Source organism: Eretmochelys imbricata, chromosome 6 (assembly GCF_965152235.1).
Source record: "Eretmochelys imbricata isolate rEreImb1 chromosome 6, rEreImb1.hap1, whole genome shotgun sequence".
Classification (NCBI taxonomy): domain Eukaryota; kingdom Metazoa; phylum Chordata; order Testudines; family Cheloniidae; genus Eretmochelys; species Eretmochelys imbricata.
The window spans coordinates 32,616,522-32,631,782 of record NC_135577.1 but is presented as its reverse complement, the minus strand read 5'-3'; the positions used below and the strand labels follow the sequence as shown (position 1 = coordinate 32,631,782).

Here is a 15,261-nt window from a genome sequence, read left to right as displayed (position 1 = left end):
TGGTACCTCTGCACCATAATAACATAATTTATTGGAAGGGTTGTTCCATGTAGCACTTAAATTGCTTGAGGTAATTGATTTTGTCTTGATGGTTGCACCAAGTAAAACTCTGTTTCTTTTTAGGAATGCTCTTAATTGTGCTATGAGTACCACGGCGTGGACATATTCATTTAGCTGCCCTGGGGGTATTCTCTCTGGTGCATGTTTCCTTCTTGATTTAGGATTGGAATCTTGAGTCATAAGCTCTTGGGACCTCTGGTCCAGTAATATCATCTGTACTGTATACCTGTGACAAGGGCATTCTTCATAGCCATACCAACAAACTTAGTGAGATACAGACCAGATGGCCAATTTTCTATAAACTGTAGTTCATATGGGAAATATGATTTGGTCAGTATCCCCATTTCTGAATCTACCCAAAAATTTCAGCACCTGGTACTGGAGGGCTCCTCATCAACATCAAAGAGGTAGCAACCAAAGAAGATGACATTGCTCAAAGGCCTTTTTATCTGCTACGATGACACTACCTGTGAACAAAAGCAGCAAGTGTGATTATCATCAAGAGTTCAGTTGTCAGACAAAACATATCCTCTATTTTCCCTCTCTGAGGGCAGACTTTTTTTCTATGTGGCATAAAGTAAACTATCTCAAAGTGTTTGGGTTTAGAAATCAGGAAAATTATATGATTCCTCTTCATACCACTTTTCAACTTCCTTCCTCCTCCTTTTTCAGGGAAAACTCTCAAAAAAACCTCCTATGGCAGGAATCCATTAACTTTCTACAATTGCAAAAAAAAAAGAAAGAAATTTCTCAAGAATATCTGGAGAATTCTACTTGTACTTTCTTTACTGCTTAATTTTGAAAAAGATCCTGCTTAATTTTGAAAAAGATCCTGGATCTATAAGGGTTGAACAAATAGATCAAAAGGTTCAAATGCCATATGGTGATTCTGGCCTCTTTTTGTGCAATTGACAGATTTGGGTCTTTCAGCCTGAAAGATATGTACTTTGACATCGCTATTAAGGCTACTCACAGAAAGTACCTCAGATTTTGTGTAAGATCCAATGACTGGGAGTTGAAGCTAGACAAATTCACACTGGAAATAAGGTGTAATTTTTTAACAGCAAGGGTAATTATTCATTGGAACAATTTACAGAGGGTTGTAGTAGGTTCTCAATCATTGGCAATTTTTAAATCAAGATTGGGTATTTTTCTACAAGATATTCTCTAGTTCAAACAGGAATTTTTTGGAGGAAGTTCTGAGGCTTGTATTATACAGGAGGTCAGACTTCATGATCACAATAGTCCCTTCTGGCCTTAGAATCTATGAATACTTAAGTGATCAGTAGAGAAAACAAGATTACATGTAACTATGCTATAGCTAATAAGATCAATTCACTTTGCTTTGAAATTAGTCCTTGGCTCACTGAATTCAGGGATTGTATGCTATGGATTTTCCTGGACAGTATTGTGGCAATGTCTTAAAGAACAGGATGAAAGCTGTTCCCTAAAGTTATGTCAAGAACCTGTGAGACTGAGGGAGCAATGGCAATAAAGTGGATCTTCATAGATTCCCTTTACCTTATATATAAAGGATGGTTCTCGGACATTATCTGAGCCACAGGTGACTGGAACAGCATGAGTGTATCCTAAAAGGATATGTAGCAATTATCATAATTTAAAAACGGGGTCTTATTGCCCAAAGGGCAAACAAGGGCTGGAAGAGATCTAGTCTCAGTGGAAGATGTCTTCTTGGTGGATTTGAATCAGTGATTCTTGCATGCACTTACTTCTCTGACATTTCTTCACCATTTCATCAGGAAGCTCAAGATGAGAGAGCCCACATAATTCTCATGGTTTAAATTTGGGCTTATCAATTTTGGTATTTAGTAGTACTACACATGTTCATATACTGCCAACAGATCCAGACCTACTGTTTCAGAACCACTGGTAACTTCAAGTCTGATCTAGAATGGTTCCATCTGGCATCTGGAACCATCAACCATGCCAGATGGAATGGTTCCATCTGGCAAATCCTATTAAATATTGATACTGAAGACTGGAATCTTTTTCTAAACCTTCTGTGTACAATCCAGTTCAGGTATAGGGTGTCAAGGTCTTGAATGCACCTTTTATGCATCATCTCAATCTTATAGTTTCCAGTCTGGTCTTGAAGAGCAAATTAGAGCAGCAAAGATCACTGGAGCCCCAAATGCTCAAGCCATACCGTCTTTTCCTTACCAATATTCCCTGTGCCATGGGTCAGGATTGGGGCAGGTGTAGAAGTACCTTCAGTGCTCAAAGAATCTCATACATTATGGACATCTTCAGGCAGCCAGATCCACCAACTTAGTGATTGCTTTGCACATGCAAATATTCACTAAGTTGCTGCAGTGAGGGTCAGGATCTGGCACTGAAAATTCAGGAGAGGTTCAATAGATTCTTTTGTAGCCCAAAAGAAAACCCAATTACGAATCAGAATGGAAGCTCTGATTTAAAAATCTCATCAAGAATGGAACTGGAATAGAAAGAGGAATCAAATTCAAACATTTCTGGTAATATTTCCACCTAAAGAAGTTAGGCTTTGCTCTGTCTATAGTCACATCTACAATGGCTATCAAATGAATAGGGTCATACCCTATATAGTCAAACTACCGTGATGTTTAAAGGACTCATTAATGTTGTATCTCCATTTAGAAAACTACGATCAATTACTTTTGAATCTAGTTCTGCAAGACTGATAGTGCATCTGCTTAGCCAATGTAGGGATGGGCTGTATATTACCTGTTTCTGAAGATGTAATTACTAGAAAAACTAATAGAAGAGTGAGCGAGTGAGCTACAGGCTTTGATATCTGAATTTCACAGGGAAAAGGAGGCTCTCTACTTCTTCACTCAAATTTTATTCTTAAAATAGTCAGAGTTTCATTTAAGTCATTCTATTGCTTTCTTGGTTTTCTTGCTAAAAGTTCATAATGCACATGGGAAAGACAGATTACCTAACCTTTACCTTCCTGTTAAAATGGGTTTAAACTACTGCTCAGAGAGGAAAAATATTATCCTGGTCTCTAGTTTTTGTCCTCTGATTTATGTAGTGATGATAGCTAGTATACTATTCCAGTCAACTACCATTCACTCTCTCTACATGATATTTGAGTGAACAGGTGTGAGATTGAGTAGTTAATGTATCCGGAGGAATTTCATGTCATTTCATCTGATTTTAGACAAAACATTCAACTAATCTCTGCTTGTTGAGTAAATAAACATTTTATTGTATTTGAATTAAGCAGTTCTACATGCAACATTTCATAGGTTTATTGAAGTGAAAAGTTATTTTTCAGTTACACAGCATATCAAATATATGTTCACGAAAGAAAAGTATGTTTTATAATAAATGCATGATTTGAAATTTTGCTATGCAATTTCACACTTATAACAGTAGATGGCACAGTTTAACAAGCTTATGTTCTAATAAATTTGTTAGTCTCTAAGGTGCCACAAGTCCTCCTTTTCTTTTTATGGATACAGACTAACACGACTGCTATTCTGAAACCTGTCATTTAACAACATAGTTACTCATTTATAGTTAATTTTCTAAAGGGCAATATAGGTACATGAAACTTCAAAACCAGTTTTTGGATTAAAAATATAATAACTGAAATAGATATAAAAGCTTGGTGACTTGAGAAGAAGGCCAGAGTCACTTAAGGCTCAAACATCATTTCCAACTTAAAAGATCTATTAAATGTTTTCAGATGTGGATCTGTAAGAATATAGTCTGCTTCATTAAAACACATAATTTAGCATTTGATATTTACCACTAAAGAAGCTTTCTCTGGTCCAAAGTTGAGATCATTCCAATTCAAATCTATGGAAGCTTAAAAATATAGAAATTTGGGCATACCTGCTTTTGTTTTTAAGGTATAAAACAGTATCTATTATAAGCCTCTCTTTTCAGCTGCATCTAACTTTGTGAAACATTAACTCCTTGGGACCGAAATATTTCAGGCTTGGTCTCTGCCCAAACATGATTGTTTTGGAAAGTTTCAGCAAACTCCCTGTGGTTATGTTTGAGTTATGACTCTGGTAGAAAGTATGTCTTTCTGTCATAAAAAGGTGCAATATTTTCCTCTTCAGCATAACTAAAAAATAGTTAACATTTGAGATTTGAAATTTGGAATGTATATAGTCTCTGACAAGTAGTACATGATTTAACAATTTCTTAAATTTTGTGTTGTGAAAACAACAATTACGAACGTTTGAAAATGTATCCTGTATCAGGATTATTAAATTTCATTAATGTTTATGCTACACTTTAGTCATCGTGTGCACCTATGTTGTGGTCTGTGCAGTGGAATACATAGCGCCCATTGAGATGATCTCAGCATGCTGGGAGTTCTGTTACAAGAAGCGTTATTCTGGTTTACCCAAAACAGAAACACCTGCTGCAAAAGCTCTCATTAAAGATCCCATAGCCAAGTGGATTGAGCACAAGATTGAAAACGATACAGTCTTGAGTTCTTTTCCCCTGACTTGATTTAATAGTAGTTTGCACTTATGTAAAAGTCTATAAATATTATTTAGTTAGGCCTCAAAACATTCTGTGAGGTAGCAAATCTGTATTTTACAGAGAGGGTAACTGAGTTACACAGAGATTAAGTGTCTTTCCCAAGGTCATACAGCAAGTCGATAGGAGGATCAGAACCAGTCTCCTAACTACTAAGTCCTTACTTTATCCACTACACAGCAGTTTCGTTCAAGGGAAATGGCTTAACCCGTCTTTGTTTTAGTTATTGCATTTGTAAAAGCCAGCTAAGAATTTTGCAAAGACAGATGAGATTTTTTTAGTTCTACAGGTGAAAAATAATTATGGATACTGTCACAGATCTCGTTGAGCTCCACCTTTTGGAAACTCATACTGCTATGAGGGGATCCAAATGCTGAATCCCATGCATCCTTAGCTTTCTGGGGTTGGGCAGAGTCCCTTGCTTTGGGCCTTTAGGCACGCACCTTATGTCTGATACCCTTCTGGACAGTGGGGATTTCACAGTCAAATTGCTTAAGCCCTGAAACTAGTGCCATCTCCCCCACGCCTATCGAGCAACTATTGGACATTCCCTGCTTTTTGTCACCTGTCTCTATTCTGTCTGGGGATTCTTCTTCAAGTGTTTGCGTGCCCAGTGCATTGTCATCAGAGATTTTTCTCACAGCCATATTCCACTGGGGCTGTGCGTGTGCCTTCTGCTGCCTCACACTATTGCATGATGGTATAAAGGGCAGAGCTGCCCCCAACCCCAATCAGTTCCTTTCTACTGCCCATGATGGTTGTTAGTTCTATCTTGCTAACGCAAGTTTTCTCTTGTTTGGGTATTGTATATAGTTGGTACTCATTAATAGTTAATAGTTTTAGCGTTAAGATATTTTTAATAGTAGGTTTTCTCTATTGGGCTACTTTTTTGTATTCTGGTTTCTGCCATTTGGGTACTGGGTGTTGGGACATGCTTCAGTTCTCAGGCTTCAATACCTTCGAGAAGCCAGTTAGTGAACCTGCACTCCAGGTGCCTCAAGTGCCTAGGAGAGGCTAATGTCAGAGACAGGTGCCAAATCTGCAGGGACTTTAAGCCCAGAACTAAAAAGGATAGGGAGGTCAGACTAAAACAACTTCTGATGGAGGCAGTCCAGCTCCCACGCTCAGAGACTCTCTGTTCGGATAGCTCCTCCTGTATTGGCAGAGTCTCAATGCCGATCTTCTCCAGTACCGAGGAAGAGGCACTGGAAGACAACACTGAAGGACTAGTATCCTGGAGATCAAGGTCCGTGGCACCAAAGTCCATCAAACATGCTGGGAAGGAGGATAGAGTGCACTCAATCCAAGGCACTCTCCAATACAAATAACTTCTCAGACAGGGTCATTGACTCTAGCACTGGTACCAGTCCCGTTATGATCGTCCCCTAAGGTGGCACCAACTGGTTCGGGGATCCTGTCTTTGTTGGTTTAGTGGCAGCAAGAGGCTACCCCGATGCCGTCAACCCTTGAAGCATATACTATGGCATGTGACCTGCTGAATCTCTCCATACTGGTTATGCCATGGTTCAAAAATCATCTTGCCTGGTACCGACAGTTACTCATCAAGATTTGTCAACTTCAGTTCGGTGTCTGGTACTGTGGGCACCTCCGGACACACTACTGCCTCTCTGTATGGTGCTGTATGGTGGTTAACTCTCAGCCAACCAGAAATTTTGACTAATTGGCACCCCCCATTCTCCCAACATGCTGAATAACAAAGCTCTTACTGTACTACTATCTATTACTCAGCTTAAGTTGCAAAGGGATGTGTTGTGGAACTAAAGGTTTAACTCCGCAGATGAACCATGTGGGGTCAATATGGTTCCACTTCATGGAATTTGTATTTTCAATTTTCTTTTTAAAAACTCAGTCATATTAAAATATGTTAGAAGATTAAGGTCACAAAGTAAAGCATTCAGAAGTTAGGAAATTATACAAATAAGGTTGCCTGTGGACCCTTAATTTAGCCTCCTTGTGCATGTGGATTATTACAGTCTTTAATTACATATGATCCCATATTATTTTTTCCACAGAAATCCTTCCTCATTCAGTGCACAGAGAAGTCAGTGCTCAATGAAACAGGGTTGTATAATGAATGAGTCTTTTGCTCTGTCTCATTCATTGCGGAAGTTGAAAGGTGTGTAGCAAATGAGACAGAGAACTGGAGGAAGAGAAAGGGTGATCTTGTGTTTGAATTATCCAAAATACTGAACAGCTGCTCATTCAGTGAACTGCATACATTCTGTGCACTGAATGAGGCAGGGGACCTGTGAAAAACTGAATATGTGATCAGGTCATAGAGCGTATGCACCTTCATATATAAGGACAACTCAGATTGGTCTGCAGGTTGCAAGATGGATTTCAACCCTTGCGCTTTCATGACAAAATTTCTGGCCATGGTATCACTAACATTGTAGTGGTAGCATGCCCCTCCCCCTTTACCTAATAGCATGCCAGTGTGTGTAGCTGAATTTGAGGCAGTAATGTGTAGAATCTTTCCCCTCTCCTCTCCTCTCTTTCACCAGCCCAAAGTGTTCCAATATTCTTCCATTCTCCAGATGGGATTTGTTATTGTTGACCCTCTCCCCACAATTGCAATAGAGAAAGCAAACAGATTCTTCATCTTCGAGGTGGTACTCTCAGGAGACAAAGAGCAGTTGTGTGTCTATATAAATAAATATATATATAAGATGCATGCACCACTACATTTGTAGTTTATCCTTAAGTGGCTCCCTGCACAAAGGTGAATGTCATCCTTGGATTCTAAGCTCTGTTGGATGGTCTTCATACTTTTCTGTAAGGTGCCCAGCATGTTTAAGTCCAGTAGACTACTTGTGGAAGTAGCTGCTCACCAATTGCATAAGGAGTTCATCGTCTGGTCCTGAGTGAGTTGAATATACTGTACATTTCTATCTATTTAGTATTTTTATTGCCTCCATTACCAGAGTGTCTGAAAGACCCTCACAATCTTTAATGTATTTATCGTATCCAACACTATTATAATGGGGAATAAAAGTCTATTAATACTATTGTCTACATTTTATAGATGTGCAGCTGAGGCCCAGAGAGACTAAGTGACTTGCCTAAGGTCATAGAGGAAGTCTGTGCCAGAGCAGGGAGTTGAACCTAGGTCTCCTTAGTCTTAGGCTGGCACCTCAAGTGCTTGACAATCCTTCTTTTTTACATGGAATTTCTACCTTCTCAGGGCCAGTCTTTTTTCTGATGCTGAAAAGTTAATGGAAGAGATTAGGAAAACATCTTTGCTATATAAGTTAAAATTTCTAATACAGCTGTCTTTCACCTTTCCCCACCTCTCTTCCTGAAACATAGTCACTATAATAAAGAAATCTTTTATAAAGCCAAGCGTGCAAATGGCTGTCAACTAATTTTTCCCCCACTTGTAATAAACTCACTCGTTCCTGTAGCTAAGAAGACTTGTATTACTACTCTGCTGTAGAAAATCAGGTATTCTCCCTCTGCCTCTGATGTTTTGACTATATTAACCTCAGTGTCTCTGCAGAAAACTATGAAGAGTTCTGCCTCAGTGAAGGGAGAGGTTACTAGCTAATGCTTGTCTTTGTCCTTTTGAGGTGACAGTGGACACTACTCCACCCAATTTGATTCAAGACACTGATTTGTCTGAGGCAGAGGAAATTCTAAAGGAACAACCTGGCTCAAACCTCTCAATGTTTTCTGCTAAAAGACCTACCAAGCCTATGCCAGAACTGTTACCAAATAACTTAGAATTATGCCATCATTTAGTTGCTTCAAAAGAAATATGCCTATTGATGATAAGAAAAGCCTGATGATGCATTTACTAATTACAGTATGTCAGCAACAGTTTTTTGGTGCCATTTGTAGCTCTGCCTTTTGCTCATGTGACCGTAGTGGACACAGTAGCCATTCCAGACTGATTATAGAAAATTCAAGGCCATTTTACAGAGGATAATTCTAATTGTTTATTTTCAGGTTTAAATAAATGTGATGTGGATTTATTTATTTACTAAGAATTGGTATATATGTAGTGCTCAGGAAAATAGCCTCTAATGTCTAATTAGTGGTTAGTGAGCATAAAAAGACTTTGCAGTTCACATAAGCAAACAAATAGCTTGCTAGAACTTTGTTACAGCTGCATCTCCCCTTCCCACTATAGCATCAGGTATCTTTACCAGGATGTAGTTGTCCATAGTGTGCTTTAGCAGTCAAAGCTGTATTGGTGCATATCAAAATATTTGAGTAACCACTCTGGAGAAATTCACTTTTTTTTTTTTGTAAATGAAATTTCATACTATTCAGGGACTTCCCTGTCACACACTGCATTCTGGGGAACCACTAACTGGCTGCCAAAAATTCAGATTAAAAGAAAGAAAAATACTAGAGTGACTTTTTACTAATACCAAGTCTTAAAATTGACTGAAAAGGTTTGCCCATCTCATTAGTCCAAAGTTGAATTAAAAGATTTTGGCATTGCTTTATTACCAATACTTATGAAATTAATGTATGGGCAACATAGATTTTATGCGATCCTGCTAAGCCAAACCAAACTAAACCCAATAATGCTAATATTGCTCTCTAGTTTATCCATAATTAGGTAGCTTGAGGAAATTTGTCAGGCCAGAACATTCCTTTAAAAACTTGACTATGTGGCATTTGGCGGTAGGACTCAAAACAACTATTGGAGAAGGTAAGGTACATTTTCTAAACAATACTAAGGAAAGGTAAAATGCAGTGTTAGGTGAGTATATATCTTCAGCCTACTTGCCGCAGCTTTTATGTCTTTTTAGAATTACCTAGGTGTCTCATGTCATACTCAAAGATTTATGTTCTATATAATAGACAAAAACTAATGGATATTCTGCGCAAACTTGTCATCTTGTTCATTTTATTTGTTGAAGGGTAATGGTACTGTATAAGTTATTATATCCTACCCATTTTGCTTCAGTGTGTCTAGATTTGTGTTACTACACTAAAATGAGCTGATCTACATATGCATTTTCCCTGACAACTGAATAGAAAGCAAGAAAGCAAAGCAGATTAAAAGAATGCTTGATATTTTCTTATTGTTTTTTATTTTAGCCAAGGATCCCATCCAAATGGGCCTTTCAGTACAAACCTACTGACAATACCAAAACAAAGATCATCTTCGGTGACGTTAACTTATCATATAGGTCCCAGACGAGCTGGTAAGATAGCAGTCTGTTATTCTACACACCTTGCAGCATGTTGCTATGATTATGAGAAATTTGATTTAAATTAAACCCTCTTGTTTATAGGTGGGACTCCACACATTACAATATTTTTTGACATATTATTTTGTACATTATAACATCAGTGTAAGTTAGCATCAGTATGTAGCACATGCTTGAAAATAATTTTAATCTAATTTACTTCTAAGAATATTCAGTGGACATACTGAACATTATCTCAATACAAATCTAAAATATTAATACAATACTGTATAACTGGACAAAGTCTCTCTGCTACTGTATTAGCATACACACCTGCAGGCTTGTTAAGAGAGAGAGATATATATATATACACACACACACACACACAATGGTTGTCACGAAATTTTTTTTGCAAAGTTACTGTACTGCAATAACTATTATGCCAAAATTTTTAATTCTCAGAATTATATTGCTATTGTTATTTGTATTACAGCACTGCCTAGAGGCTTCAGTTCAGAAATGGTCCCCATAGTACTGTGATGTGTACAAACACATATTAAGAAACTGTCCCTACCTAGTAATGGAGCTTACAGTCCAAGGCCCTGATTGTGCTATAAGCACTATGTAGGCAGACTCCTGTATCCATGGGAAGCCCCAGTGAAGTCATGGAATTCGTTGCATGATCAAGCCTGATGAAAAGAGATTTTTAGCCTAAGAATGGAGTTTACATGTTAATAATCTTCGTAGAATATGAGAAAATAGAAATAGCAGATGCTGCTATGTTGTAGCTTAGTAAGTGTTGAATTCAGTAATGACCAGTGTGTATATAATGTGTATTCCGTATGCCAAAGATTAGAATTGGTCTCTTTGCCCATATGAAATTGAAGCCTTAGTATGCTGTTATTCTGCCAATTTCACTCATGCATCTTTGATTTTAGCATAATTTCAATAAGATATTAAACTGTGTAATGTAATTTTTAAAATAGAGATTTAATTGCCTGTTTAAAAATAAGTATACAAGTTTCATTGGGGATGCACAGCTACTTTTTTCCTTAAAAATATAATTATTTCTCAAATGTACTGTATATTTGTAAATCCATTCTTTTCATTGGGTTTGTCTAGTTTATTGACTGATTTTATGCTCATTTCATTTTCCTAAACCCTAAGCAGCATACAAACTCAGGCCCTGCTCCTGCAACTTGTTGCATGTGGATAGACCCCTGTGTCTCTTATGGGGTCAATTGCAAGATTAGCGCCTTGGTGACATTATATACAGCATAAAATACTGTGTGTAATCCAGTATTTTAAAAATATAAATATAAATTCAAAATACACTGAAACCTGTTAAGAACCACTCAAAGGATTGTCAAAAGTTGGTTGCTTTGCAAAGATGGCCTTCTAATAAGGGTGGAACATCATAATTTATGGTGCAATCTGGGGATTCTTTGTAAGTCTGTTAAAACAGATTACTTGAGATGGGTGTTCTTTTACACAGATTGAACATTTACCCATTCAAACATTGTGGTTTTAACATTATATCAGAGAAAAGAAAATTGTACTTTAATGTATAAATTGAAAAAAAATTCAAATATGGCTGAATATTTACTAACTAAGTATCTCAGTGATAATATAGAACATTAAATGCATGCTTAATTAAGGAAAACAGAATGCAGTATTACCCAGTGTGGGAAATATGACATGTTTAAATATACGCAGTGATGTCTTCGGTCATATATTGTAGTCTATTATATATGTATAATTACACTAAAAACACAATTAAGAGAACATTACTAAGGTTGCAAAATCAACCACTCAAACATTAGGAAATGCCGGGATTAAGGTTGTCTACGCACTGAAAGAGGCAAGGGTTCTGTGGAATAAACAGCATACAGTAACTCCTCACTTAATGTTGTAGTTATGTTCCTGAAAAATGCAACTTTAAGTGAAACGATGTTAAATTAATCCAATTTTCCCATAAGATTTAATGTAAATGCGGGGGGTTAGGTTCCAAGGAAATTTTGGGGGGGCAGACAAAAGGCATTATATACTGTACAGTACTGTACTGCGGTGGGGAGGTGCCCCGGCTTACCCAACACAGGCACAGCCCGCTGTAGACAATGAGGCACGCAAGGACGCTAGGAAGCACCTTGTGCAGCAGCAGCTTCCCCACAGAAGAACAGGCGCTGACTTTGCCAGGGGATGCTCCAGGCCCACCTTCCCATCCCCGCTCCAATCCAGACCCGCCTCTTCCCATCCCCACTCCACCTCCTCCTTGGAGGATGCTGCATCCCCGCTCCTCCCCCTTCCTCCCAGCGCTTCCCTGCTGCCAAACAGCTGTTTGGCAGCATTTAGGACTTTCGGAGGGAGAGGGGGGAGGAGTGGAGACGTGGCGGCTTCCCCCCTCCTTCCCCTCCCTCCAGTGGCGGATTTAGAGTTAGTGGGGCCCTGTGCATTCTCTCTTATCTCCCCTCGCCACCCCCGTTTTTCATTCTTTTTTTCTCCATTCTCCTCCTGGGGCTCAGGGCTGGGGGTGCGGGATCTGGGAGGGAGTTAGGGTGCGGGAGGAGGCTCAGGTCTGGGGCAGACAGGAAGTGCAGAGCACTTACCTGGGGCAGTTCCTGTTTGGTGCAGGGGGTGTACAGGTGGCTCCGTGCAGTGCGGCATCACCCCCGTGGCTGCGATTTTGGGAGCTGCCCTCCTCCCCCTGCCCAGCCAGACAGGGCCACCCAGATCGCATGGGCTTTAGGGGTTGCAGGGCCCCCGGCTAAGCCCTGGGGCCCCAGGTTGCAGCTCTAAAGCGCCTTTGGGAATGCGGCGCTGCAAGCACGGGCCAGAGGACTCAGGAGGAGCAGGGGCAGCCGCGCAGCCAGCTGGCCGGAGAGAAGCAGCACTCCCCTGCTCCTCCTGAGTCCTCCAGCCCATTCTCGCAGGGCTGCATTCCGAAAGGGGCTTTAGAGCTGCAGTCCTGGGGCCCCCTTAGCCCAGGGCCCTGCAACCCCTAAAGCCCCTGTGTTCTGGGTGGCCCTGCCTGGCCAGGGGTGGAGGGCAGCTTCCCTGCTCCCTCCCTCCCAGAAAGTCCTAAGCGTTGGGACGGAGGGAGAAAGGGAGGGATAGGAGGCAGAGAAGAGGAACTTGTGCAATGCTCCCTTGTAAAGTCGCTGCTCTTCCACAGAATCCTACAAGCAGTGGACAGAGCAGGCAGCCAAACGACGTTATAAGGAAGCATTGCACAACTTTAAATGAGCGTGTTCCCTAATGGAGTAGCGATGTAACTTGGAAACAACGTTAAGCAGGAGGACATTAAGTGAGGAGTTACTGTATAATTATGTAATTAAAATCTGTTACATAATACATACATACGGAGGGGGGATGGTGGGAATTAAGGTTGCACATTGCATTTCCTAACTGAGTGCTTGATTTTGCAGTCTTAATAGTGTTTTTTTTAATATTGTGTGTACATGTGTGTAATTTCCTCGATCTTTAAAAAAGCAAACTGAAAACACAAAAATTCTATCTTATATCATATTGATATTCACATGAGTCATTAATGGGGCTGGAACCTTTAGGTCCACTACACAGACCTCTGCCACTTGAATTAATGGAGAAACTGACAGAAGTAGTAGGTTGTCATCTTCTATATCAACCGGCACTAGAGGATGATGGAGTCACTTTGCTAGTGGATTTCACAGATATTTGCTGACAGCAAAGTAAAAGTGAGATTCAGGGTCTTGGGTTCTATTCCAGGCTATGGAGGGAAGTGTCCTCTAGTATGTATGGACTCTTCTGCCTATCTTCCCCCATCTGACCCCCCCTACTGCCAAATCCCCTCCAACTTGTCCTTGTCCCAGTCCTGTCTCTTCCTCACATCTGGCTCCTTGTCCCAGTACCATTCTTCTCAGACTTCTCGTCTCAGTTACAGTATCCTTGTATAGTAAGTCTTAGACTCAGCCCTCTAGACTCGCTGTTGCACTTCCAGTTTCCATGTCTCTACCTCCTCCCAACTCCCATTCTTCTTGTCCAGCCATTCCCAGTCCCCACCCCACTTTCTTATTTCCTTGGCCCCAGTTTCCTTATCCAGGCATTCCCAGCCCCCTCTTCCATCTGACTTCTAGTAATTTCCCTGGTTCTTCCAGCCCATGTTCCCTGTACCTACTGGCTCCCTGTCCCAGTCTCCCAATCTGGGTTTCTTGTCCAATCTCAATGTCTCTGCTTCCTCCAGCTCCTTGTCCCAGTCTCTTTGCTTAGCCAGTCCCTGTTCTGCCCCTATACTCAATTCATTCTCACATCCATCTGCCCTTCCCCCAGTCAGCCCCATATCCCCCCTGTTTTTAATTCAGTCTCAATTATCACCCCCACACCCCTCCCCCCCCCGCCACACACAAACTGACCCTCCCATGTCCCTTCATGGCTCCCAGTCTCGGTGTCCCGCAAACTTCCAGTTTCTATCTCTCCGCCCTGCCAGCCTCCAGTCCCAGTTCGCCCTGCCTGGCTCCTTGTCCCATATACACCTTTTGCCCTTCCACTTAACTCCCCAGATCTGAATCTTGCCCTTTTGTATTCAAGTCAGGCGGTTTCCTTCTCCATGCTGCGTGGGTGCCAGCAGGGGGTTATTGAAAGTAAAGACTCCCTGCTTTGCCCCTGCATCCCTAGGCTGGAAGGAACATGCTCAGTCACACTGTGCAAATGGCACATGTACAATCTGATCAGCACTAGGAGCTGTGAGAGGCTTGAGCATGCTCAGTGCACAAAGAATACAGAGATTTTCGCTGCTAAATCTAAGAAATCTACTGATCATATGGAAACTGCAGTTTTTCAAAGGCTTATAACTTGGCCAAATTTTGGCACATTTTCACAGGAACAGTGAAAGGCATATCTGTGACGCAAAGCTACCTTCCTGCCAAATTTAAAGTCTCTGCTCCAAAGCATGGAGATGCTAGAGTTTTTAAAGTAAAGGTCACCAGAATTTTTTAATGTTGCAAACAACTTATTTTTTTCTAGCATTATTCTCAGAAACAGATGAACTGTTGTGGCTGAAATTTTCCATAAAAACTCAGCCTGAGGCAGACAACCAGCATAGAAAATTTTAGTGCAGACAGTTACGGTTTAGCAAAATCACAAGCACCTGAAAACAGGGTCTTATAAAGGTAAGTGTAGGGGAAACTTAATAATCAATGCGAACAGCCCCTCCTAACATAAGTATTAAAACCACATACATTAAAACCAAGTTACTAAACAAAAAGTTAGGTTTTACACATACTTTTTCACTGGGGATCTCATATGTAAGTGTGAAGTTCAAATCTCTTCCAGAAGCTGATATACAGTTTTTATATGGAGAAGTTTAAACACTGAACAGAGCATGCACTCAACAAATCACTCAGATGTGCAGCCTAACCTGTATTGCTTGTGTATAAAACCAAAACAGTGAATAAGTCTTGATGTCTGATATGTATTTAATAGTTTGATCCATCTGTAGTATTTCTTTCACCTATCACTTTGTTCTTATTAAGCTGTAGAATTTTCTTATTTT

The 15,261-nt window shown here is 40.2% G+C and overlaps 1 protein-coding gene across 6 annotated transcripts in view; it reads left to right on the top strand.

Moving 5' to 3' along the window:
* The window catches only part of PDE3B (phosphodiesterase 3B), a 289,400-nt gene that overhangs the window by 169,516 nt on the left and 104,623 nt on the right, over positions 1-15,261 (top strand). For all 6 annotated transcript variants that reach the window (XM_077818371.1, XM_077818374.1, XM_077818372.1 and 3 more), the window contains exon 5: positions 9,643-9,749. In XM_077818371.1, coding sequence (XP_077674497.1) covers positions 9,643-9,749 — 107 coding nt within the window. The remainder of the gene's footprint in view (positions 1-9,642; positions 9,750-15,261) is intronic.